Source organism: Muscardinus avellanarius (genome assembly GCF_963383645.1).
Source record: "Muscardinus avellanarius genome assembly, chromosome: 7".
NCBI lineage: Eukaryota > Metazoa > Chordata > Mammalia > Rodentia > Gliridae > Muscardinus > Muscardinus avellanarius.
The window spans coordinates 55,968,625-55,995,957 of record NC_137793.1 but is presented as its reverse complement, the minus strand read 5'-3'; the positions used below and the strand labels follow the sequence as shown (position 1 = coordinate 55,995,957).

The 27,333-nt window shown below is 40.5% G+C and overlaps 1 protein-coding gene across 1 annotated transcript in view; it reads right to left on the bottom strand.

Annotated features, from left to right (window-relative positions):
* Positions 1 to 9,175, bottom strand: part of BICC1 (BicC family RNA binding protein 1) — a gene marked incomplete at its 3' end in the record, with an annotated part of 354,822 nt that extends 345,647 nt beyond the window's left edge. Inside the window, exon 1 of the mRNA XM_080698910.1 lies at positions 8,983 to 9,175. Within this exon, the coding sequence (XP_080555036.1) occupies positions 8,983 to 9,172 (190 nt within the window). The 5' untranslated portion in view covers positions 9,173 to 9,175. The remainder of the gene's footprint in view (positions 1 to 8,982) is intronic.
* Positions 9,176 to 27,333: the final 18,158 nt, after the last annotated feature.

Genomic DNA, 27,333 nt, shown 5'->3' with positions numbered 1-27,333 from the left:
AGCTCATGATGTACTTAAACATATCAAAGTTAATCACTAAGCCAAGCATGGGAAGGAGGGATGGGGAGGGAATGGGGTGGGGGTTGGGTAAGGGCTAATTGGGTGATGTGTGCATGTATGTCTCCACAGTCTTTTATCCCATTAAGATGTATGACTACAATGCACCAATAAAAATTTTTTAAAAATGTAAATGGAAGCCGGGCGTGGTGGCGCACGCTTGTAATCCCCGTGCTTGGGAGGCGGAAACAGGAGGATCGCGCAGGTTCGAAGCCAGCTGCGCTGGCGTAAGAGACCCTGTTTCAAAAATATAAAATAGGTCTGGGAGTGTAGCCCGGAGGTAGAAGGGCTTCCAGGAACCCCAGTACCCCCCCCCAAAAAAAAAGTAAATGGATATACTAAGTATGAGCCAAGTGGTAAATTTTATCAGCTCATCATTCTGGACAATTTCAAACTAAAACATGGCACAAATTAATGGTGATTCTATCAAACTGCCTCCAAATGACCTCATCTTCTGAACAACTTCTGGCTTTGTTGGGCAGGTTATACTAGAGTGACCAACCTATATAAGGTCAAATGGGCAAAATCTCGCACTACACTGAACCAGTCAATTCCAAAAGAAATTGGAGATGAGTAAAGGAGGGAAGAGGAAGGGCTGGAAATACATGTTAGATCAATAAAAAGTAAAATGAGCACTGGTGTTGTGTCACAAAATTTGGGGGTTAAAAAAAACTTTACCTAACTGGGAGTGGTGGCACACACCTGTCATCCCAGTTCTTGGGAAATGAGACAGGAAGATCAAGGTTAGAGATCTAACCTGAAGCTGAGGCTTCAGCTACCTTTTTGTTTTGTTTCAAAACAAAAAATATAAAAAGGGCGGAAAGTGTAGTTTAAAGACAGAATAACCCTGAATTCAATTCCTATACCAAAAAATAAAAATAAAATTTGACATAGACAAAAAAAATGGAAACAAAAAGATAGTTTCAGGGGCTGGAGGTAAAACTCAGTGGTATGGAGCATGCTTAGCATCAACAAGGCCCTGGGTTCAATCCTGAGCACCACATTAAAAAAAAAAAATACTGTGGCCCTAAGTCCTGTTGATAAAACGAGTAACAAGATGAGAACAGCTCTGGATGATCAAAGGTGTTTCCTCTTTTGGATTTAGGTCTACTACTAGATTAAGCTAAGAAAAAAATTCTATTATTAGGATAACCAAAAATCTAAATGTCTAGGGTTTACCAATGCAGGACCAAGTCTCTAATAGAAATAAGCTACGGCTTTCTCACTTAGAATTTGGGGTCACAGGCTCCTCTGCTTTGCCCACTGTGGGGAAACTGAGTTCATTCACTAACATCCATTCTGACTTCCTTATCCCTTGACTACTTCAACTAGAGAGATTAAAAAAGAAGACATATTCCCAGCCTCCCTTGTAACAAACAATGCACAAAGGAAAAAAAATTTAGGAGAGAGAATTCTTTGTCACATGAAAAAAACAACATCTTAAAAACAATTTTTTGTTCTTACTCCTTTTCCCTGCATGGAGACAGAGGGACCCCCAGCCACAGTCAAATCCATATAGCAGACTGAGGCCATAGGATGAAGACAGTGGAGCCAAGGAGACAGGAAGATGCTGGGCTCCTTGATGCCCTTTCGTGGATGTGAGGCCTGGGCCACTTAGTCCAGACTTCTTGTAAAGGGAAGAAGATAAACTCCTGATATGTGTAAACGATGGTGTGTTAAGTTTTTCTGAGTGAAAGCCAAATACATTCCTGCCTATAAAAGTTATCGATATAATGAACCTCTCTAGCTATGCTGGAACTTATCAACTTAGCCAAAACTACACATGCCTACACAAAGATATAATGAGAGTGCACAGTTACCAAGAGTGCTAACTCCACCCCAGGAGCCCATCATACATCTCCAGGGGCCTCCACAGTGGTAAAGTGACAGTTCTGTCCATACTCGTCTGAAGGCAACTCTGCAGCTCTTCATTGCCCAGCTATACAAACTAGGATGTGTTTTCAATTAGTTCACAAAGCAGTTTTATTTTACCTTTCAATTCTGCGTTCTAGTGCAACTGCAAATGCCCTGACAAACTTTCTGGTTTTTTTAAGGAGACTTTCATTAAAAAAAATAAATCAAACATCCCCCCCATTCAATTTTAAGAAAATTATAAGACTGGCAAGTGTTTTTTTTTTTTTTTTCCTAGTGTTTTGAAATCTTTATCCATCAAGTGGGACAATGTTACTGCTGCTGCACTAAAGTTTGCTAAGCTTCACATGCCTAGCCCTGGGGAGAGCGTGTTAAGTCTTCTTTCAGTGCTCACAACATCCCCAGAAGATTATCCCCATTTTACACATGGGACAACAGAACATGCTAGCTTAGACACAGCATTTTCTTTGAAAAAGCTTCTTTCTGGACATCAATGAAGGACTCAACTTCAGAGCAGTATATAAGTAGGAGATAGATTTTGCTGCTATTTTTTGGTCAAAATATCAGGAGTAAATGTGATTCAGGACCATTCAATGAGTAAAAAATATGCAAAGCAAAAACAATCACAACTAAAGAGGGTTTAAAGCCCTCTCATCTTGAGCAAAATCTAGAATTTCAGTATCATGTTTAGTGAAGCCTTACTCAGTATTTACTTACTGCTTTTACAAGGGCTAATTCACTTAACACACTGCAAGATACCAGGAAGGCCAATAATAATATTTAGATATCTGTGAATGATCACCATTTATAAAATCATGTTTTCCAATAAGCTTGATTTTTATTCTCAAGATAATAATGTATACCTCTTTTGGGTAACAGAGATTGAACACAAGGGCATTCTATCTGAGATACACCCAGTCCTTTTTATTTATTTATTTATTTTTTTTTAAATAGGGTCTTGCTAAATTGCTGAGAGTCTCATTAAGTTTCTGAAGTTATCCTCAAACCTGAAGTCCTCCTGTCTCAGCCTCCTAAGTACTGGAATTAGAGGCATGAGCCACCATGACCAACAAGAATATTGTTATTGTAATTAACTTATTCAGCACTTACTATATGGCCAGTATATGTGATACTTTACATATATCTTTTTTCCTCTTGTCAAAAACACCGCAGGCCAGGTATGATGGCACACATCTGTAATCCCAGTACTTGGGAGGCTGAGTGAGACAGGAGGACTGTGGGTTTGAGGACAGCCTTAGCAATGTAGCATGACTCTCAGAAACCTAGGAAGACCCTGTTTCAAAACAAAAAGTAAAATTGGGCTGAGGATGGAGCTCAGAAGTAGAATGCCCCTAGATTCAATCCCTAGTACAAAAAAAAAAAAAAAAACCCTCCAGAAATAAGATTTCTTCTCCCCACCCCACCCCCCAAGTACTGGGATAGAACTCAGGAGCATCTACCTCTGAACTCCACCCTTAGCCTGATTTTTTTATTCTTTGTTTTGAAACAGGGTCTCACTGAATTGCAAAGAACCTAAGTAGCTGAGGCTGTCTACCAACCAAGATCCTCTTGCCTCAGCCTCCCATAGGCTGGGATTACAAGTATGTGCCATTACGCCCAGACATAAGAACTATTTCTAACATTCCGTTTTAGAAATAGGACTGCATGTAATAAATTTTACCAAGCTTCCTATTCAAGTAACACCAAGTTTCAAATCAATATCTGACCTATAGCCTTCTGCATACACTTATGGGCATAAGCTTCATAAAGTTACTTGATCTGTTCTTATCTGTTAGCCTTGATCAAGTATTAACCAGAAAGATCTATTTATTTTAGCTTTATTCTTTATCTTCATTTCCAGTACTCTCCCATTGTCAAATATTTTTGCTTACTATTTCTTTCTATTCTCAAACAATATTTGAGAAACTAATGCCTATTCACCAAATCAAAGACAATCTCTACTAAAATTTGCTGAGTTGAAGAGATAACAAAATTGCTGCTCATACTTTGACTCATGTAGGACAACCTATACTTTGGTGGCTGGTTCTGTTACTCAAGCAAGCAGCTGTAAATGATTTCAGTTCTGCCCCATATTGCAAAAATGCAACGTGATTTCTACAGCCTTCTGAAGCAGAATGGTAAAACCTACCAGATGTCAATCTCTGTTTACCCTGGACCCTATGAAAATGCCCTTCTTTCTCTACAGAAACAAGGCATTCAGAACTTTGAAAATGCTTATGCTTCAAAATTTTATGTAGAAATTTTCAATTTTATGGTATACACATATATTTTTATGTAAAAGAATATAGGAACCTTGTATTTGCCTCTCAGTGCTTTGGCAAATACTAAGAATGTATACCTGAAGCACAGAAAGAGAAGGGACATAATTTTCTCTAAGATGCCCAAACTAGGGAGTGTTGGGGATACAAGAGGGACTCCAGATAATAGAGGGGAAACCTCAGCAAAGATAGAATGGAAGGGTAGGAGAGGAAAAAAGGCTGAGACTGATTAATAGAGAAACTACATTCAAATATGTGTAAAAGTATAAATGTAGCATGGTCAATCTGGATACTCATTGTTGGGAGGGGGGAAGGGAAAGCGGGGGAAGGGCACCAATGAAGTGTAAATGTATGCCATTTTCAATATGATCTACATAAAAATTTTAAAATGAATAAATAGTTAAAACTAAAAAAAGAATATATACCTGACTCTCTTGACTTATTTCTGATTTTCTTCCATATTTTCCTTTGTAACATTCTCCCTCTTATTTACATACCACAACTCAAATTTAATTAACTTAAATGAGTCAACACTATTACCTCATATGAAGCTAAAATCTAAATTTTGAAGACTAATATTAAATGAACTAAAAATTATTTTTATCACTATAAAATGCTGCCCATGGTATTTACTCTCAGGCTAACCATACTCATCAAAAATCTAAACTAAACTAAAAAATAAATTCCCATTCAAGGCAGTGGTACACAGAAGTACCCCCAGCTACTCAGAAGGCTGAGGCAGGAACATTTCAAGTCTGAGGCCAGGCTGAGCAACTCAGGAACACCCTGTCTCAAAACAGAAAATGAAAAGAGCTAGGGATGTAGCTAGGTGGTTAAGCAGCCCTAGGTTTGATTCCCAGTAACATAAATATAAATAATAAATAAATATTCCCACTTAAAAAACATTGACTAGAAAAGAGTTAACTATCATTCAGATTTCAACAAAAATGTCAAGACATTCTTTGTTGCTGTTCTAAAGTACTTACTAAGCAAAACATATATATACACACAAAAAAAAAAAACTTAGTGACTTTTCTCTACATTTTCAGTTTGGTGGTTTTATGCATACTAATTATTTTAGGATTCAGTGATCACCCAAGAATGGTATTTCACGTCTTTGACTACTACACTACTACCCATATTTTAACCTCACTAAATTTTTGGTCCATTGCGTAGAAGAATTTCTCTACCAATAAAAATACAACCATTAAAGATTAACTTGCCCCCAGGACAGTTTCTCTAAAAACAAATTCCAAGCATTATAATCATGAATTTAGACTCTAAAGACTTCAAGGACAACAATCTTATCCAGATTTAAATATAAAAACCCACATGTATTTTAAGGCTACTATAAAAAGAAAAAGAGAAAATTCAAATTCCCAATAATCAGAAACCCAACCAAATACAACCTTTACTTATTTGAGCCTTTCAAATGAAAAGTTTTCCCATCCAAAAAAATCTAAACTTGTTGACTTGCCATATTTCCTACCTAAATTTAACTTCTGTAATTACAAAACTTTGCAAAATTCTTTGGTTCCCCAACTATTTATTAAGTATATGCCTTATGTCATAAATTGTGGAAAGCATTGGAAATCATTTGAATCCATGATGTAGTACTTACTATTAAAAATAATAAAAGCAAAGCCGGGTATGGTGGCGTACACTTGTAATCCCAGCATTCGGGAGGCTGAGACTGGAAGATTGCAGTTCGCGGACAGCCTCAGCTACTTAGTGAGGCCCTCCACAACTTAATGAGACCCTGTTTCAAAATAAAGAATAAAAATAGGACAGGGGGTATAGCTCGGAGATCAAATGCCCCTAGGTTCCATCCCCAGACCCGCAAAAATAAATAAATAAATAAATAAATAAATAAATAAATAAATGCCAAGAATAGTGGCACATGCTTGTAATCCCCATACTTGGGAGGCTGAGACAGGAGGATGGGGGGGTTCATGGCCAGCCTCGGCTACTTAATGAGGCCCTTCTGCAACTTAGTGAGACCCTGTTTCAAAATAAAAATAATAAAAAGTAAGGTTGGGGGTGTAGCTCAGAGGTAGAATGCCCCTGGGTTCAATTTCCAGTACCACCACACACAAAATAATAATAATAATAATAATAATAATAATAATAACAACAACAACAACAACAACAACAGCAGCAGCAGCAGCAGCAGCAGCAATAATAATTATTATAGCGGCAGGCCAGGTGTGGTAGTACATGCCTGTAATCCCAGTAACTGGGAGGCAGAGACAGGAGGATTACTGGTTTGAGGCCAGCATGCTGTAACTTAGTGAGACACTGTTCCAAAATAAAAAATTAATTAATTAATTAAAAGGGCTGGGAGTGTAGCTCTGTGGCAGAAAGCCCATGGGTTCAATCCCCAGTACCACAAACAATAAAAACCATAACAATAAAAGCAACTCGTATTTATGAAGTTTTTTATTTACTAACATTTTAGCAAGTTTTAGTTTATTAGGCATTATCCATTCTATCCATTTATTCCATTCTCATACAACTCTAAGAGAAAGGCCCTAATATCAACCCCGTTTTACAGATGGGAAAACTGAGGACAGAGACAGGACCAGAAACTTTCCCAAAGTCTCATGGAGATTTGAAGAGAGATCTGAGTGATTCCAGGGCTCACACTTGCTATCATCACCTGATATAAAGCAGTAAGGCACATTATTACATTCAATGCCAGAAACTAGTCTTATTACTCTAAACACAATGGCTCTATATAATTTGATACTGGGAAGCCTGCATCAAACAATGCCCTGATAAACTGTATTAGGTCCTATTGTCAACTGTGTTCAAAGTTTACTTTTCACAAAAGAGGTAATTCATTTATAAGTGACTTTGTAAAGTTAACCAAAGTATTGTGTTCAATCACTAACTAAACATTTCACTCTATATAAGTTAATGAAGAAATGTTAATTCTTTTGACTTTTTTTTTTTTTTTTTTTGCGGGTCTGGGGATGGAACCTAGGAGCATTCTACCTCCAAGCTATACCCCTGCCCTCTTTTTTATTCTTTATTTTGAAACAGGGTCTCACTAAGTTGCAGAGGGCCTCACTAAGTAGCTGAGGCTGTCCGCGAACTGCGATCCTCTGGTTTCAGCCTCCTGAATGCTGGGATTACATGCATTTGCCACCATGCCCAGTTGCTATTGACTTAGTTTATTTAAAAAAAAAAAAAAAAACTGTTATCAGCCAGGTGTGTTGACATGTCTGTAATCCCAGTACTTGAAGGCTAAGACAGGAGGACTGCAGGTTGGAAAACAGCTTCAGCAATTAGCAAGGCCCTCAGCAACTTGGTGAGACCCTTTTTCAAAATAAAAAATAAAATAAAATAAAGCTGGTAGTATAACTCAAGAGGTAGGATGGCCTTAGGTTCATTTCCAAGTACAAGAGAGAGATAGAAAGAAACTTTTATCACTGCAAATAATTTTAAAACATCAACAATTTGGTCTTAGAATATAATATCTAAAAGGGGTTAGCCTTTGAATATCTCACCTATACTTCATGCATACAAACTGAAAATGAACTAACTTGAAAAAGAAACACACTTCTAAAGCCCGGGTTATGTATATGGGCTTCTCCAAAGCTAACATCACTGCTATTACTTGTTTGTGCTAAAGTAAGAATGATGTAGTATTATTAGAAAAAGATAAGAACATTTCCACATCACTCCAAACTCACACAGAAACTAAATTGAAAATACTGAACACCATGGGAATGTGGTCTTATCAGTTCAATCCAACAATCACAGAATATTTTTCCAACATGAATTTAATATTTTCTTTTATAATCAGAAAGTAGGCAAAAGGAACCTTATAACAATGAGTAACTAAGATGAGTTACTAAAATGTGACTGGGCTTTAACTTTCAAATCTACTTTGCAATACTCTATTTTGAATAGTTTTATCACAGAAGCAACTCTCCCAGAAAGTTACATAATTTGAGGGGGGAAAGAGACAGGACAAGCATTAGAGATGTTTATCAATAAAAATAAGCAACAACGGAGACAGTTTGTAGCACATCCAAACACGCCTGCCAAAAACTCCTGCTATTTGTTTCCACCAAGTTATTGTTTTGGAAAACATGTTGTTCTCTCTTAAAATAACTTACTTAATTGTTCTAAAAAGCCCTTGCATTTCCACGGAGGGCTAACTCGCTCCCATGCTGCGATATAATGACTGATAAAGTCGAAATAAGTTATGCAGAAAGCCACAAGACAAAATTTGGAAAGCTCCGGTCCTTCTGCGATAAAAGGGCACTAGCTACTGAATGAATCTTCACCACTCTCCTTAGTGAGGCTAATACTTGGTCCTCACAAGTCTTAAGAACGATGGTCAAACTACCTCGTCTCTGGTCATGAACATTTCTGAGGAAGGTCAAAATGGCCTGGGATGTCTTAACGTCTACTCCAATCCTTAAGGTAAAAAGTCGGAATTTATTTCCATTTCTATACGATTAAGTCTTCTCTGCCTGCAAACGTCCCAGGGAAACTAAAGACTTCTTTTTCTCCTTCGACTCCAAGAGGTTCGGAAAGACAAAGTCAGACAGCCCTGGCACGGAGACCTCCTGAGCCTAAGCAACCCCAGCGCGCGTCAGGCCCGGGCCGCGCCGCCCCTCAGCCGCCCGCCCGCCCCGGGCTCTCCCGGAGGCGAGGCCCGGGCGCCCGGGGCGCAGCCAGGTGTCCCCGCCCGCGGCTCCGGGGCGCGGCCCGCGACCCCCGCCGCCGAGGTCCGGGCTGCGCGGCGGCCGCAGCCTACCTTGCAGCATGGCCTCGAGCTTCTTCCTGTCCACGCGGAAGCGCTCCTCGCTCCACTCGGGGCGGTGCGCGGGCGCCCCGGCGGCCAGGTCGTCCTCGGAGCCGGGCGGCGGCGAGTCGGTGCTGCGCTCGCTGTTGGAGCCGGGGTCCGACTGCGCCGCCAGGTAGCCGGGCTCGCCCTGGGCGGCCATGGTCGCGCCGGCGCTCGGGTGGGCTCGGGCGGCCCGTCCCGCGCGGCGCTAGCTCTGCCCCGCGCAGCCGCCGCCGCGCCCCGCGCGCATCCCGCCCGCGCGCGCCCGCCCGCCCCGCGCGCGCGCCCGCCCCCGCCGCTCATTGGCCGGCCGGCCGCCCGCTCACCCGCGCCCGCGCGGCGCCCCCACGGGCGGGCTCTCCACGCCGGCCGCGGCGCCCAGGCGGGGCACGCTTCGAGGTGCACGCACGACCACTTCGCTGCACTTACACGTGCGGATTCCATCGGTGTACACACTCTCCGAGGCCTCCAGACTTAGGGCACGGGCCACGTTTGAGCTCAGCCCACGCGTGAAGTGCACGAAGTGTGTACACCACTCACTGTTCACTCCTAACACGCATAGACCCCGTGCATCCCACAGGTTTGATCAGGAGAAGAGAGAAGGCTTGCAAGCAGCTCAAAACCAGACACCTCTCTCCTCTGCAGAGTGCCACCCGCACGCCTGTGAAGGAGGCCAGCAAGAGGCTTGCTCACTCTATTCTTAAGGAAGAAAGGTTTTTGTTTCTTGAATGAAAAAAAAAAGTCATTTTCCCTGTAATTCACAAGGAATGGGGTCAAAAGCAGAACAGACATTGTGAAATTGAAATGGTGGTAAACTGGATCCTTCTAGCCTCTGGGCACTGCCGTCTTGTTAGGGACTGAGGGCTCCTCTCCTTAAAGTCAGTCTCCCACTGATGATGGCCAGTAACCTCTCTCAGCTTTCTCAGACTCACACATGAAGGACCAAGGAAGAGAATGTTGGCTGCACCAGCTGGGGCCCTTGCAAATTCTATTTTCCAAGTTCACACTGATTCATGCCCTCCTTTGTTTTATGATACTTTTATTCTTGGAGAATGAAAATGGCGTTTTGTCACCTTGCAGAGGGAGGCTTGCTGGCAAGCTGAATCATTGGCCTGAGCCTGTGGATAATCGCATTATATGCTTAAGGTAAATAAAAGTTCCTACAGCTTCAATGCTAGTTAGCAAGAATTGATTCTACTAGGTAATGTTGTGCGCTTTACAGGCAAGGATACTATGAGAAGTTCACTGATGTAACTGGAGGCCACGCAGCAGCAGATAATGGAGCAGGAATCAAACTCATGTGTCTGATACATTATCTCCACAAAATCCTTCTTTGTTGAGCAGAAAAGCCTCCTGCTCAGAGTAGCTTCCTGGTGAACTGAGAAAGGACCCATAGCTTAACTGCTCTCATTTATCACAAGGTGTTCCTCTCTGAACTTGTTAATTTATCTTTGGTTGAACTGCAAGACACTAGCTTCAGCACTAAGGAGTCTGCCTGGGAGCATCCCTACTTCTTCCCATCAGGGATGTTTGGATCTTTTTCTGTCAACAAATATTTACAGAGATGCTACTATTTGGGGGACACTCAGGCCCAGGAAATAGTGAACAATCCCTGTGCTCCTGGAGTCAACATTTTAGTGAGAAAGAATAACACCAAAAACTAAATGAAACACTCAGATAAATATAAACCTAATCAAAACAAATGTCCAACAAATGTTTAAAATGTTTACTGCAGAAATGGTGCCGCACACCTGTAATCCCATTACTAGAAAGGCTGAGATAGGAGAGTCACAGATTGAAGCCCAGCCTAAGAAATTTAGCAAGACCTTAATTCAAAATAAAAATAAATAAGTAAAATAGGGCTGGGGATGTATCTCAGAAGTAGAGCGCCCTAGGTTTGATCCTCATTTTCTCAGAGCGCCCTAGGTTTGATCCTCTTTCTCTCTCTCTCTCTCTCTCTCTCTCTCTCTCTCTCTCTCTCTCTCTCTCTCTCTCTCACACACACACACACACACACACACACACACACACACACACACATTTTCAGCATCACTAGCAATCAGTGAAATACAAATCAAAACTAAACTGAGATTCCATCTAACTCCAGTTAGGATGACATTCACCAAAAATACAAACAATTAAATAACAAACAATAATAAAAAGATGTGAAAAGCGAGGTGTGGTAGCTCACACTTGTAATCCCAGCATTTGGGAGGCTGAGACAAGAGGATTGTAGTTCATGGACAGCCTCAGCTACTTAGGCAGGCCCTTTGCAATTCAGTGAGACACTGTTTCCAAATAAAGAATAAAAAATAGGACTTGGGGTATAGCTCAGAGGTAGAATGCCTCTGGGTTCCAACCCCAGGACCACAAAAGAAAAAGGATGTGTGGAAATAAAAACCCATATACACTGTTGTTGGAATTATAAATTAGTATATTCACTATAGACATTAGTATGAAAGTTTCTCAAAAGACTAGGAATGAAACCACCATTTGATTCATATATACCACCCCTTGGAATCTTTCCCAAAAATTTAAAGTCAAAATATTATAATGATAAATGCATATCCATGTGTACAGCAGCACAATTCATAATAGCCAAATTGTGGAACCAATCCAGGTGTCCATTAATAGATGAATAAAGAAAATGTAGTATATATACACAAGGGAATTTTATTCAGCCATCAAGAACAATGAAATTATGTCATTTGCAGGAAAATAAATGGAACTAGGGAATCCTATACTGTGGTCAACCAACCAGAAATTCAAGGGTCATATGTTTTCTCTCATATGTGGAAGCTAGAGAGAAAATAGGAAACATAAAGGACTTCAGGTAAATGAAGAGAAGGACCAGTAGACTAGTGAGAGAGAACTGGGAATGGGAGGTAGGGAGAGAAAAAAGAAGGATTTAAGGAGAAGATAGTTCCTATAATTTTATGTCCAGATATGAAGGTGCCACAATCAGTCTTACTAAATGAGAGATGGAAGGTAGGTGTGTGGGGGATGTGGAAGAAAATACACCAAGTGATATGTGCATGTACATTTGTATCATTTTGAATCTCACTATGGTGTGCAATTACAATGCACCAATAAAAGTATAAAAATAAAGTAAAAAGTTATTCCAATAGTAACCATTATGAATAAAAACTCAAGATACTACACTTGACCTTAGCCAAAAGGCCAAGAAGCAATAAAACTCAAGATATAACTGGATCCACTCAAAGAGATAAGTGAGGATTCTCAGAAAAAGTAACTCACTCTGGAACTTAGAACAGAAGTTTTAGAAGAAATTAACCAAGCAGGAAAGGGGAAGTGTCATCCCTGCAAACAATCATTTTATCGTAATAATATCCCTGTGGGTAGCACTAGGAACCCGAAGTCAATAGAACAACACCTAACTGGAAATAACTTTCAATATAGAAATGTATACCCAGCAAAACTATCAACAAAACATGAGATTAAATTCATTATTGCATATGAGAGATCTTATACGCAAAAAAAATTATTTTCTGCCTGGCATGGTGGCACACATTTGTAATCCCCACACTTGGGAGGCGGAGACAGGAGGATTGCACAGGTGAAGCCAGCAGCGCTGGCTTAAGAGACCCCATTTCCAAAAAAAAAAAAAAAAAAGTCTGGGAGTGTAGCCCGGAGGTAGAAGGGTTTCCAGGAACCCCAGTACCACCAAAAAATTATTTTTCTTATACCCTGACTGAGGCAAATACTGAAAATTGTGTTTCACCCAAATAAGATTAATCAAGTTGAAGAAAAAACATAGGATCTGGCACATGCAAGGTATGGTGTCATAAGCTTGTAATCCCAGTACTTAGGAAGCTGATTGCTGTATTGGGAGGAGGATCGCAGATTCACAGCCAGCCTCAGATACATAGTGAGGCCCTCCACAGCTTGGTGAGACCCTGATTCAAATAAAGAATGAAAAATAAGGCTGGGGATATAGCTCAGAGGTAAGATGATCCCTGGGTTCAATCCCTAATACTGAAAAAAAGAAAGATCTGGCACATGATAGAGACAAAAGAGTTCTTCAAGATAATAGTGCAAGAACTCACATTAGAATAAGTGAGAAGTCTCAGACAAGATTTCTTCTACATGAAATAGAACTTTTAAAGTGTATGAACATATTCAGAGGGAATTTAAACAGTTGTGAAGACTTCAGAGGTAAATTAATGATTGATTCATAGAAAACCATGGTATGAAAAAATAAAGATAATTATTAACTCCAAATATAACAAAATACTATGCAGAGAAGTCAAAGTAATTAGAGTATTCAACATGGCTGAGCTGTAACTAGCATTTACATAACTATAATATAAACCATGACTATTGAACAAACCTAAATTATAATATAGCAAGATTAGAAATTTAGGAATATAGGAATTTAAGAATATAATGAGAGTAAAAATTTAAGATATTGAGCCAGGCGTGGTGGTGCATGCTTGTAATCCTAGCATTCAGGAGGCTGAGACAAGAGGATCACAGTTCACAGCCAGCCTCAGCTACTTAGTGAGGACCTTTGCAACTTAGTGAGACCTGTTTCAAAATAAAGAATAAAATATGGGATTAGGGGTTTAGCTCTGAGGTAGAATGTCCCTGGGTTCCATCCCCAGTACCACAAAAAAGAGATGGGGAGAAGGCATATGGCATTTCTGGTTTTTATACAGTTTTCTAGAACAATTTGATTCTTTAAACCATAATGGTGCATAATTTAATTTTAGAAAAGGAAGTTAAGTAACACATGCTTATTATACCAACAATGAAATTAAAAATAATAAATAGCAAAATGTTGAATCCATAACTTGAGTCCTATACTTTTCCTACAAAAATGGAACCAGAGTGAAAGTAGTTGGTGATACTTTTGTTTTCATAGAGCATATGTGCTTCATGTGTTTTTGTCTTTCCATTTTATTCAATAAAAGTATATTTTTCAGTCCACTTAAAGTGTAGGAACAGATCAGTAAACATTTGTTTATACATTTGTGTAGATATTTCTTTAGATGGAGTAAGGCTTTCTTAAAAAATTAAGGTCGCATCAAATATTTAATTAAACAAAATATGAAAACACATAAGAGGTTTTTAGAAAAAATAAGATGTGAATATTAGTTTAGAAGTATATATCAACCTTGCTTGGCAGTCACCTGATGAAAAAACTCCTCAGGGAACATGTGTGTGTGTGTGTGTGTAACTGGAAATTGAACCCAGGGCCATTCTCCTCTGAGCTACAGCCGAAGTCCTGCTTTATTTTTACTTTGAAACAGGGATCACTGGCTAATGAGCGTCTCACTACTTGCTGAGGCTGTACTTGAACCTGTGATTCTCCTGTCTCAATCTCCCAAGTACTAGGATTATAAGTGTGTGTCACCATGTCTGGTTTCAGAGAACATTTTAAAGAAAAGTGAACTGATTCTCTAGGCATTCTTAGATTTCCTAAATTAATTTTCTTTAAGGCAAAAATACAAAAATATGAATCCTGAATATCTATGTATTTTGTAATGGTTTCAGGAATTTATATTAAAACTGTGTTTCTGTTTTAATTTAAAACCTTGGCATTTCATTTATATTTGAATAATCTCAACATATGGCCAGGTATTGTTAGATAAAATAGTTTACAAAGCTTGGAACAGGCTCCTGTTTGACTATCCCACCTATTTCTCTTTTTGCATTTCACACTCCAACAATACTGAGCTCTTTGTAATTCCCAGTGTACGCCTGCTCTCTCATCTCAAGCTCTTTGCAAACAGTGTTTCTCCAGCCTGTATATTCTCTCCCCAGGGTCCCCTGCCCTGCCCAAGGCCTTCACAAACAGCCCACCAGGCCTGTTTAGGTTCTCTTTATCTTTTGTTTCCAGGTAAAATTGTGCTTATTCCCATTAAAGTCGTTATCTTCACATTTATTATCTCTGTCATCATCAACTTTATCATCATTGTAAGTTGTCTGATGTCTGAGTTTCGGAAGGCAGGAAACATGTCATTTCACCCTGTGTTCCCAACACCCGGTAATTGCCTGCTAAACTTGGACAAGCTTTAAACTGTCTTCCTAAAAGCATGCTTAAAAATTAATTTGTGCCGGGCATGGTGGCACATGCTTGTAATCCCCCGCACTTGGGAGGCAGAGACAGGAGAATCACGCAGGTTCGAAGCCAGCCTTGCTGGCTTAAGAGACCCTGTTTCCAAATAAAAGTGTGTGTGTGTGTGTGTGTGTGTGTGTGTGTGTGTGTGTGTGTGTGTGTAGCCCAGAGGTAGAAGGGTTTCCAGGAGCCCCAGTAGCACCAAAAAAAAAATAATTTGTGATATAGTTTGGACAACTATGTGATCATAGAGTAACTACACTGAGGAGGAATGTAAGAAAGATTAAAATGCTAACACTAGAATTAAAAGCAGCTGGTAGGAGCATTCTCTTCTCAACTTGCAACCTAGGAAACAGCCTTGAAGAGGGAGGCAAGTTGGCTTGAGTGCCATGTCCCATGAAATGAACTTTGAATAGCCAATACTGAAACTACAAAATCATCTGATCCGATTTATTTTACACATCAAGAAACTGAGACTCAAAGACACAAAGAACATTTAAATTCTTCAAGTGTACACACGTACCCACACACATATGCGTACGCACGCACAAACACACTTACACATGGGTAAAAATAGAACATGCAGAGCCTAAACTTTTCCAAATTATACAGCTCAGAGCATCAAGTCATGTTCTGTTTATATCACTTTTCCATCAGACAAAGTTTTGTGTTTTTCCCAAGTCAAGGGTAGAAGCTTTCCAGGTGAGAGAGGAAGTCTTAGAATTCTCTTACTATTTTAATAAAATAAGCTTCTGATTAAAAGTAAAAAATTTCACTGGAGTTTTCAACACATCTATGCTGAAAATTGTTAATAGAGAAAACACAGATCATCAAAAAGAAAACAGGATGAGCCCGGCATTGGTGGCGCACACTTGTAATACCAGCATTTAAGAGACTGACAGAGGAGGACCATGATTCGCAGAGAGCCTCAGCTACTTAGTGAGGCCCTCTGCAACTTAATGAGACCTTGTTTCAAAATAAAGAATAAAGCCGGGAATGGTGGCACACGCTTGTAATCCCAGTACCTAGGAGGCTGAGACAGGAGGATATAGATTCGCGACAGTCTCAGCTACTTAGTGAGGCCCATTGCAACTCAGTGAGACCCTGTTACAAAATAAAGAATAAAAAAAGGGCTGGGGGTGTAGTTTGGAGGTAGAAGGTCTCTGGATTCCAACCCCAGTACCACACACACACAAAAATAACGGAAAAAAGAAAAAGAACAGGAGGATCAATAGGGAAAAAGTTAAGGAGCAGTCATAAGAATAAGAGATGAACTATTCTCACTTGCTTGAATTCTAACATTGCCTATCACAGGACTTTGCCAAGAAGACAAGGAGGAAGGGAGAGACAGCAATACTATTTTGTTGAAACTATCACCCAAAGAGATATTTTCACACAGCCACATAGCTTCTTCAGTGGTCCATTTTTCAAGGTACATATTAGTTGTGCTTTTGATGTACAATACCAATATTTTACACTGTCATCCTTTTACTCCTAGACTAACATTCATGTGTAAATTGATTCTCATGACCCCCTGGAACTTAGAAAAATTAAATATTTTGCAAAAAAAATAAAGTAAGCATGTGCAAAATTGTACTTTTTCCTCCTCTTCCTCCTCCTCCTCCTCCTCCTCTTCTTCCTCCTCCTCCTCCTCTTCCTCCTCCTCCTCTTCCTTCTTCTTCTTCCTCTTCTTCTTCTTCTTTTTTTTAATGAACTGACAGTCTGCTGGCAATGTGAATTTAAGATCTAGCCAAAAACAAAACTACAAAGCCATTAAAGCATCCAACCCACAAGGATGTGAGAACTGGCTCTGCTTCTAATACCACACTCAGTTACAAGGTAAATTCCACCAATGCCACTTATGTGCTAAATCTCACATCAAATAAGAAGAAATCAATTCCAGAAATTAGGGCCAATGGAGCATTAAAAGTGAGCCTTCCTGGGCAGCTTGTGTGGGAAGAATGGATCATAGCAGAAAGAGAATGTTCATCAAAGGCAGGACCAGGACCAAAATCCACAGAAATCCCAATGGGCAAATACATGGTACATACTCTACCACACCCCCGACCTCTTTTCATGGCTGACATTATTAGTCGATCACAGCTTTTTTCCAGCTCAAGAAATGCTTCTCAATAAGCAGTCCAAACAGCCAAAATAAATCATCTGGAATTGACTTTCAACGTGGAACTTTGTTTCCATGTTGGATCCAGTGCTGTGGTCAAGGAATTGAAGATAGGCATTCAGTTAACACAGGCTGTTGATCTCCTTTTTAAGATGAGACAAAAAGAATAGGAAACAAAAATACTAGTTATTATCTGTCAGCCATTCCCTTCAAAATTGCTGTTTTTTCTTGGCTAAAATGAATGAGAATCAAACTGAATCCACTCCAGGCTCAAAGTAGTGTTATGAGCCATCGCCATGCAGAACAGTCAGAGTTCTGGACATAGAAGAACTGGAGCTTAATTCCTATTCTTTTACTAATTGTGTAATGTTAGGAAAGTCTCTTAATTTTGCTGAGACTAATTCTTTATCTATAAAATGTACTGGTATTGGAAAATTGCTCTGGTATTAATTTCCAAAATGTAAAAGGCAGACAGAGTCTGGATGCTGTGCAGACATTCAGGCAGGGAGGTGCATCAGCTGTTACATGCAGAGCTCCTCTCTCTCTGCCCTTTGTTGTTATGATTAACCTATAGTAAGAATGTAAAGGAAATCAAGGCCTTTAGCTTTAAAAGCCCTAGAAACAATTGAATCCTTTAGCCCTGGAAATGACTAAAAGCAATGATTGCCTCTGTTTACCTCCTCTTCTTTGTGTCCAGCCTCGGTATAGGAAAGGTAAACTCCATGTGCTGCTTCAAAGCAACCATAGTTGATGAGCAACCAATACAGCCCAATACAATAGAGGTGGAGCAAGGTAGATTATTGACTCCTGCACTTAATAAGTGTACTGTCCAGAGGCAAAGAGGCACCCCTGCCTAAGAAATAAGTTACTAGCCTATTGCCTTGGTAACGTTGATATGAACATACGGATACAAAATCTATTTAAAGGCCAGAGAAGGAGAGGGGGGACAGAGTTCCACTTTTGGGCCCTCCAGCATCCCTGCATGCTGCTTTTTCTTCTATTTCTATTTCCTACTGGTTTTGCAATAAAGACGTGTTAAAGCTGCACCAAGCTGCCTATTAGTTTCAATTTCCCTATTCAACAAATCATAATTGAATAGAGGAAGAAGAGCCCACAGTCCCATTCCAACTGTAACATAAAAAATTGGGACTAGGTTCATTTGGACTACATGATTTTTAGGCTGCTTCTAGCTCTAGATTTTCATGATATGAATAAATTATACTCTTGAAAAATAATTACTCAATTCAGCAACAGGCAATTTCTAGTCAAAGGTTCAATCAAGAATAAATACAATCAAAGAACTGAAAGACTTATCAAAACCATTGTAGTAAAAATAGTAACTCATGAAAGTACAGGCTAGCCAGGCCCATACCTGGAATCCCAGCACTTGGGAGGCTAAGACAGGAGGATCAGCAGGTTCAAGGACAGCCTCAGCAATGCAGTGAGATTCTTAGCAGCCTAGTGAGACCATTTCAAAACAAAATTTTTTTAAAAAAATGGATGAGGGTATAGCTCTGAGATAGAACACCCTTGCATTCAATTCTCAGTACTGAAAAAAAATGTAAGTTAATCAAAGGCTTGGCCATGTAGAAGTAAATCAAACAGACCCTAGAGTCAGATCCCTGGCTTCCCAGCCAACTGGGCCACTTACTACATATATGACCTGTATATTACTCATTACCTCCCAAATTAGCTGTTTAGAATGACAAGCACTTATTATATGTGGGGTTTCATGAGTCAGGAATTTAGGTCTCTGTCTTAAGATATCTCTCAGTCTGCAATCAAGGAGTCATTGGCTAAGCTGAGAAAGGATCAACTCCCAGGTCACTCAAATTATTGTTGGAACAATCCAATTCCCTCAAGACTGTTGGAGAGAGGGCCTCACTCCCTTGATGGCTGTTATGGTTTGGATCTTAAATGTCCCCAAGAGGCTTGTGTGTTAATGGCTTGGCTGCCAGCCTATGGCACTATTAGAAGATGGTGGGACTTGTAGAAGGAGGTACCTAGTGGAATAAGTTGGGTAATTGGGGCTGTGTCCTTTAAGGGGATAATATGACACTGGATGCTTCCTCTCATTTTTTTTTCTGGTCACTGCATTCCATCTCCACTTGCTGGTCCATCAAGCATTCCCACCATGATGCATGATGCCACCTCAGGCCCAAACCAAAGGAGCCAGGTGACCATGGGCTAAAACTTCTAAGTTTTAGCCAAAATAAATTTTTTTATCATTTAAGTTGTTTATCTTGGGTATCACAGTTATGAAAGCTGACTAACACACTTGCTATTGGCTGGAAGCCTCCCTAGTTTCCTTCAACCTGGACCTCTTCCTAGGGCAATGCATAACATGACAGCTGGCCTTCATCAAAGTGAGTAAGTAGGGAAGTAAGAAAAAGTAAATGCCTAGGCCCCATGCATTTTGTGGGCTAATCACAGAAAGGCCACACATATATTTTCTATATTTTGTTCATTAGAATTAAGTTCCTTTGTACAGCCTATACTCAAGGAGAAAGGATTATTCAAGGGTGAGAATACCAGGAGCCAAGCATCATTGGCACATGCTTAGAGACTACATGTCCTCAACTAGGACCAGACATTTTACCTCTCCCTTCTAGTACTAATCAAGGCTGACCCTACTTACATTCCAAGATCAGATAAAATGGGGGCACATCACATTAAGGATAGTATGGCCATTGATGTTATTTTACCACTCTAAACTACAGTTACCCTTTGTGTGTGTGTGTGTGTGTGTGTGTGTGTGTGTGTGTGTGTGTGTGTTGTGTATGAGGCATTCTCCTTCCAAGTTACACCCCCAGCCCTATTTTTTTTTATCTTTAATTTTTTTTTGGGGGGGGGACATACTGGAGATTGAACCCAGAGGCATTCTACCCCGAGCTACACTCCCAGCCCTGTTTTTTTTTTTTTTATTCTTTATCTTGAAATAGAGTCTCACTGAGTTGCAAAGGTCCTCACTAAGTAGTAACTGAGACTGTCCTTGAACCGCAATCCTCCTGTCGCAGCCTCCCAAATGCTGGGGTTATGGGCATGTGCCACCATGCCAGCCATGCCTGGCTTTTTTTTTTTTTAACAGGATCTCAATAAGTTGTAGAGGGCCTCACTAAATTGCTAAGACTAGCTGTGAACCTGATATCTTCCTGTTACAGCCTCCCAAATCCTGGAGTGACAAGCGTATACCACCATGCCCAATTAATTACCCTTTTTTTCTTTCTTTTTTTTTTTTCTTTGTTTTTTTGGTGATACTGGGGTTCCTGGAAGCCCTTCTACCTCCAGGCTACACTCCCAGACCTATTTTATACTTTTTATTTGGAAACAGGGTCTCTTAAAGCCAGCACAGCTGGCTTCAAACCTGCGTGATCCTCCTGTGTCTGCCTCCCAAGCACGGGGATTACAAGCGTATGCCACCACGCCTGGCTATTACCCTTTATTTTAAAATGGGCATAATACTTGGGAGGCTGAGACAGGAGGATTGCAAGTTCAAAGACAGCCTCAGCAACTAGTGAGACTTTCATCAACCTAGAGAGACCCTGTTTTCAAGTAAAAGTAAAATATGGCCAGGGTGTAGCTTGGAGGTAGAATACCTCTGGGCTCAATCCCCAGTACCATAGTAAAATAAAGTAAAATAGGCATAAAACAGCTATATACAAAGTTCTTTATATGAAGATTTGAAAACATTTCATTCATTCACTATCTGGAATAAAGCAAGCATTCAGTAAGTGATAGATATCAATGTTAATAACTATTCTGTGCTTAACTAGAAACATTAAGAAATTTACTTGAGTAGATAAGACATTTATACACCTAAAAAATAAATAATGGGGCTAGGGATGCAGCTCAGTGGTAGAGTGCTTGCCTGGCATGCATGAGGCCCTAGGTTCAATCCCCAAAACTGCAAAATGGAAGGAAGGAAGGAAGGAAGGAAGGAAGGAAGGAAGGAAGGAAGGAAGGAAGGAAGGGATTAAGAATTTATTTTCTGAAACTCCCTGAATCCTGCCCTCCCCCCCAAAAAAAAATAGACAAAACAACTAAATTGGAAATCCAAAAGCCCACAAACAATATATCATATGACCAGATAACCCCACAAGCCATAATACAGAGACTATTAGAAACAGCATCAGGAGAACCCAAAACTACTATGAGCTGTTCTTTGGAAGCTCATAAAGCTGGTTTGAAAATAACAGTGGATATGGTAAGAGTCCTAGAGGACTTGAAGTGGAGGAGAGTGTGATGGATGGCAGTCAGCTCTGACTGCTAGTGCTGATGCACTCTGTACCTTGTGAACTCTCAAAACTAAAAAGCCAAGCTCCTCCCAGGTCACATCTCTCAATGGAGTAGAAGGAGGATTCAGGTTCAAGGACAGCCTCAGCAAGTAGTGAGAATATCATCAACCTAGCGAGACCCTGTTTCAAAATAAAAATAAAAATAGGGCTGAGGGTGTAGCTTGGAGGCAGAATGACTCTGGGTTCAAACCCCAGTACCACAAAAAAAACAGAGAAGACAAATCTTAAAAGTATGGAGCTATTTTAGTCAGCTTTCTATCACTGTGACAACACCTGGGACAAACAAATTAGAAGGAGGAAAAGTTTATTTTGGCTCATTTTTTCAGAGGTTTCGGTTCTTGGTCACTCAGCTATGTGGCACACAGTAAGTACCTCATGGCAGGAGTGTGTGGCAGAACAGGCCTGTCACCTCATGGCAGGTAGAAAGCAAAAAGGAGAGAAGAAAGGGCTAGAGTCACAATATTTCCTTCAAGGCCATGCTACCAGTGTTCTAACTTCCTCCCACTAGGCTCCACCTCCTAGAGACTCGACCATCTCCCAATAGTGTCACAGGCTGGTAACCAACATTTTAACAAGTAGGCCTTTGAAGGAAGTTTCCAGCTATAGCAGGAGCCATGTATTCTTACTTCTTTGGTTAAAAAAAAAACTACTTTTGCTTAAAAATGAACAACAGAAATGGACTGAATTTGAATTATGAGAAAAAAAGAAAATAACTTGAATAATACCTAGCACAATGGAAAATGCTTATGCTATTCAAGAGTCTAAGGCAGAAGGATCACTGACTTGAGGCAAACCTGGGCAACTTAGTTGCCCTGTCCCCAAATAAAAAAATTAACGGAGTAGAATGTAGTTTTGTGGTAGAGCCCTTGCCTAGTATGCACAAGATCCTGGATTCAGAAAGAAGAAAAAAATTTAAGAAAAAGAAAGAAAGAAAGTTAGTTTAATGTAGTAAATAATGAAAAAATGACACAAAGACACCCCTAAACAGATGAAAGCTATAATTTAAAATTTTAAAACAAGCCAAGTGTGGTGGTTCATGCTTGTAATTCCAGTACTTGGTAGGTTGAAACAGGAGGACCACAAGTTCAAAGCCAGCCTCCACGACTTAGTGAGGTTCTATTTCAAAATAAAGAATAAAAAATAGGGTGGGGGTGTAACTCAGAGGTAAAATGCCCCTGGGTTCTATCCCTAGTACTGTTTTAAAAAGCCCCAAACAACAAAACAAACAAAGAAACAAAAACAGACTTGTCCTGAACGTTTTGCCTTTTTGTTAGCAATCCGTTCTGCATAATGAAATTAATATAAGAAAAATTTCAGACTAAAGAAAATTTTATGATCCCATTCCCAAATGTGATCAGGATTACTTGAAATGCTTCTTAAAAATACAATTGAATTTAAAATTCATGAGAGGCTAAGAATAAATGCTTGATAATGCTCATATTAACGCATTTTCCATAAGGTCTGAAGTTATTTGAAATCACTATTCCAAATCCCCACTCCTAGCTGGGCATAGTGGCACACATTTGTAATCCCAGTATTTGGGAAGCTGACACAAGAGAATTTCAGGTTAAGGGCCAGTCTCAGCTACTTAGTGAAGTGCTCTGAAACTTAGTGAGACATTGTTTCAAATAAAGAATAAAAAAATAGGGCTAAGGGTTTGCTCAGAGGTAGAATGACCCTGGGTTCAATCCCTAGTACTACAAAAATAAATAAATAAATAAACCCTACTTCTATTCCAACAAAACATAGTCTCAATGTTACAATGCTAAAGTTGAGTTGGGCATCACAAAGGAGGCAAAAATGAGCCTCTTTAATCAACTGGCACCTTTAGGCGAGGTCTGCCAATTGTGGGGGAAGGTACCAATGACCAATCAGCAGAATTATGGTCAGCCAAGTCACACTGCAGAGAGGAAGTGAGGGTATTTATATAGCCTGGGTTTTGGGGTGGGGCTAGCAGCATGGGAATGCATGTCTTCTCATGACATCTGGAGTCTGCCCCATGACATCTGGAGTCTCACAGCATCCAGAGTCTGCCCCGCAATGTCTGGAATCTTGAGACATCTCCATTTCTGGCTTCCACAGTTCTACCTCCTATTTGATGAGAGGAGGGGAAGGGACCCGACCTATCATCCTGGCCTTTTGGTGATACTGGGTGATGACCAAGTCAATAACTACTTTCTGCTGTCAGAGGGGACGTCGTTATAGGGGCCCCTTGGCCAGAAAAGGTTAGGTCATTAGGAAGTAGGCAGGTGGAAGTATGGCTGCAGCAGGAGTTGATTGAAGGTTACCCTGGACAGCTCGATAATGCACATTTGAATGAACTTTAGCAGACAAGGGGCTATTAAAAAGAAAAGGCAAATCATGAGAATGGGTCCCAGGAAAGGAAGGAGCCAGCAACTACTGGCCCTTGGAACCCTTCCAGATATGAGGTAAACTGTCAATACTGTGTTTTTAGATTCTTGCTTAAACTGGCCAGAGTTTAGACATTTTCCTCCATTAGACCAGATTCATTAATGTAATAGCAGCATTTTCCCCTGAGAAACACCACCCTTTTTAGCAGTGAGTAAATATGGGTCAGTCTGGCCAAATGGAAAACATGCTATTGAGTCAGGAGCATCAGTAACAGATTTTAGAAAGAGTTAAATACTTATGGTTGTCTGGCATCAAGTGAGATAGAGCACTGCACCGATCCCATCTGTGGTCGGTCCAACATTCTGTGGTAGGAGGCAAATAGGTCTCCTGCATGGTGAATTTCTAGACATAAACAGGTGGGCCTTTCTTGATGACTCTGGTTGATATGGGATATGGAGCTTCCAAGAAATGCCAAGGGCCTGTGACACCTGTCACAGAAATAAAAGCTGGTACATTATCAGACTGTAAGGAATTGGGAAGTCCAAACCGAGAGATAATGTCTGAGCATAGAGCATTGGCCACTGTGCTGTCTATCTCGTCCTTTGAGGGGAAAGCCTCTGCCCAACCTATTAAGGTGTCATCTGTGGTAAGATATTTTAGTTTTTTGTGAGAGGCATATGGGTGAAATCAATTTGCCAGTCCTGTCCTGGCAGATGTCCTCTCATTTGGTGAGTAGGAAAAGAGGGGCGTAGGCCTCCTTGGGGAGAAACGGTGGTGCAAGCAGATGAGGAAGCACTGACTTTACTAATCAGCTGTTGAAGGAAGAGAGAATAAAACAAAGGTTTTAGGAAATGTTTAAGTGCCGTAGGCTGAATGTGTAGGGAATTATGTATTAGGTTAATGACTGCTTTGGCCTGAGCCTTGGGCAGAACAATTTTGTCCTGTAAAAGAGGGCCTGTAGTGCATGGGCTGAGGAATTACTGTCAATTCCCTGTACCCGGATTGGAGAAGGAAAACTGGGACCCAAAATGGATGGAAGTACTGAGCAGGCAAATAAAAAGGAGATTGGCTTACCCGCTACTTTGAGAATTACCCTGGGCTTGACAAGGGTGATCGAGATTGAGGAGTCCGGGAGCCATCAGTCTTTGGCCAGGCCAAGTAGGGCTAGTGGTGGGGCCTGGTGTGGAAGGGCGGTCCCCGTGCACTGATGTACCTGGGATTCACTGCTTTTCCAAGGGCACCATTCCATTGCCTTCCTGGCCGCATGCCCGGGCATGGTTTGATTGGTGGGCGTGGTCTTTCTGTGCTAGAAGCTGGCTCTGGGAGGTAGTTGTCCTTGCTGTCCTCCACCCCTTAGGTGGCGTTCATCATCCAAAAGGCTGAACTGCCACTGCTGGCCGTACGGCTGCTACTAAGGCACGGGCTTTCAAATCTGCCTTTTGGTAGAGTCGGATTATATGCTCCACTTTATCCTGTTCCTCTTGGGAATTAAAAACTTTAAGTGCTGTGTTCATCAAATCTCGAATAGGGGTCTGAGGGCCCCTTAGGAGAGGGTAGAAGTGGGGGGGGAAGGTGCAGGTTAGGTGAGATTGAAGAGGGAGGAGTAGATATGGGGAATTGGGGTGAAATCAGAAAATGGCACCTTTGAGCAGGTCCGCCGACTGAGGAGGAAGGAATCGATGACCTGTCAGCAGAATCATGGTCAGCAGAGTCATGTCACAGAGAGTAAGTGAGGGTATTTATGTAGTTGGGGTCTTGAGGTAGGGCTAGCAGCATGGAAATGCTGGTCTTCTCACAATATCTGGAGTCTCAGCATCTGGAGTCAGCCTCAAGATGCCTGAAGTCTCACGATATCACTGTTTCTAGCTTCCAGGATTCCGCCTCCTGTCCCATGGAGGGGGATCCGACCTATTAAATGTCAGCTCTGATGTCTTTCACCAAAGATAGTTCTTGCTGGCTGGAGTTCAAATTATAATAGCTTATAGTCACTGCCTACAATACATCTGTCACTGGAGTAATAAAGTATACTATTATGTATTTATTTTCTCACAAAAGGGGAAATTAGTCTTTAACAAAAATGTTCCTTTTAAAAATCAATAGGAAAACTCCTAGACTCATCTTTCAATCTGTGCTCAAGACAATTTTCTCAAAAATCCAAACAACCCAAACCCCACATATTAGTGATTGAATTTCTCCCTCAAATATATTTTTATTACTGCCATATTTTAATTCCAAGCTAGATTCTACCAACATTTATACAATATTCTCTGATTACCATGGGCACTTGGTGAAAAGAAGTGGAATCTGGATTTGATTCCTATATTAAAATTGTTTTTGAGTAGTATAATTTGCATTTTCTAAGGCCAAAAGCAAAATGGCTAAAATAACATGCAAAGGGAGCGTGTGATTGGCTAAACTAAAGAGGAAATAGTGTATTATAAAATTCCAAAGCTAGATATACAAAAACTTAGCCCATCTTTGGTTGTTTTTTTTCCCAATGCTAATAAATTGAGTACCATAAATTGCTCAAACCAGCAGTAGAAAAATTTGCTCCTTTTGGCAAAGATCATCATATTTCTGACTTTTTTCTCTTTCTTTTGGCTTGAAGGTCACAGTGGTTGGGTTCTAACTCTTCCACTGATAGCCAATATAGGAACCTCAATAAAAAAAGAAAAGCAGGGGGCAAGGATAGAGAAAAAAATCACAATACTGGAGGCTATTTATGTGTGTTCACTGTCTCCCTGACATATGATTTCTCACTTTTAAAACTCAAGAGTCAGCTTGGCATGGTGGTGTATGCCTGTAAATTCCAGTACTCGAGAGGCTGAGACAGGAGGATCATGGGTTCAAGAAAAGCCTCAGCAAGAAGTGAGGCTCTCAGCAATCTTGTTATATCCTGTTTCAAAAGAAAACAAATAAAATTAAATTAAGAAGTAGGGAGCCAGGCACATACTTGTAATCCCAGCATTTGGGAGGCTGAGACAGGAGGAGCACAGTTTGCAGACAGCCTCAGCTACTTAGTGAGGTTCTTTGCAACTCAGTGAGACCCTGTTTCAAAATAAAGAATAAAAAATAGGGCTGGGGTATAGCTCAGAGGTAGAATGCCCCTGGGTTCAATCCCCAATACTGAAAAAAAAAAGTGGGGGATATAGCTTGGAGGTAGAATGCCTTTGGGTTCAGTCTCCAGTGAAATAAAAGTTTTCCTATCAGAACGTTTTTATAAGTTTTGAAACACCTGCTGTTTGTCTACTGACAAATCAATTGGCATTACTCATGTTTACTTCAATGAAGTTTTGATTATAGGTTTTTTGTTTATAGTTGTGAATTAATATGTCATAAAAAAATCAGAGACACAAACATGTCCAGATATCCCTTAGTATCCTATGATTATAAGATGGGAAGCACATTTATATCCAAGAACTCTGTATTGGGGTAAGTTATGGATTCTCAGATACAAACCACCTTCTGTG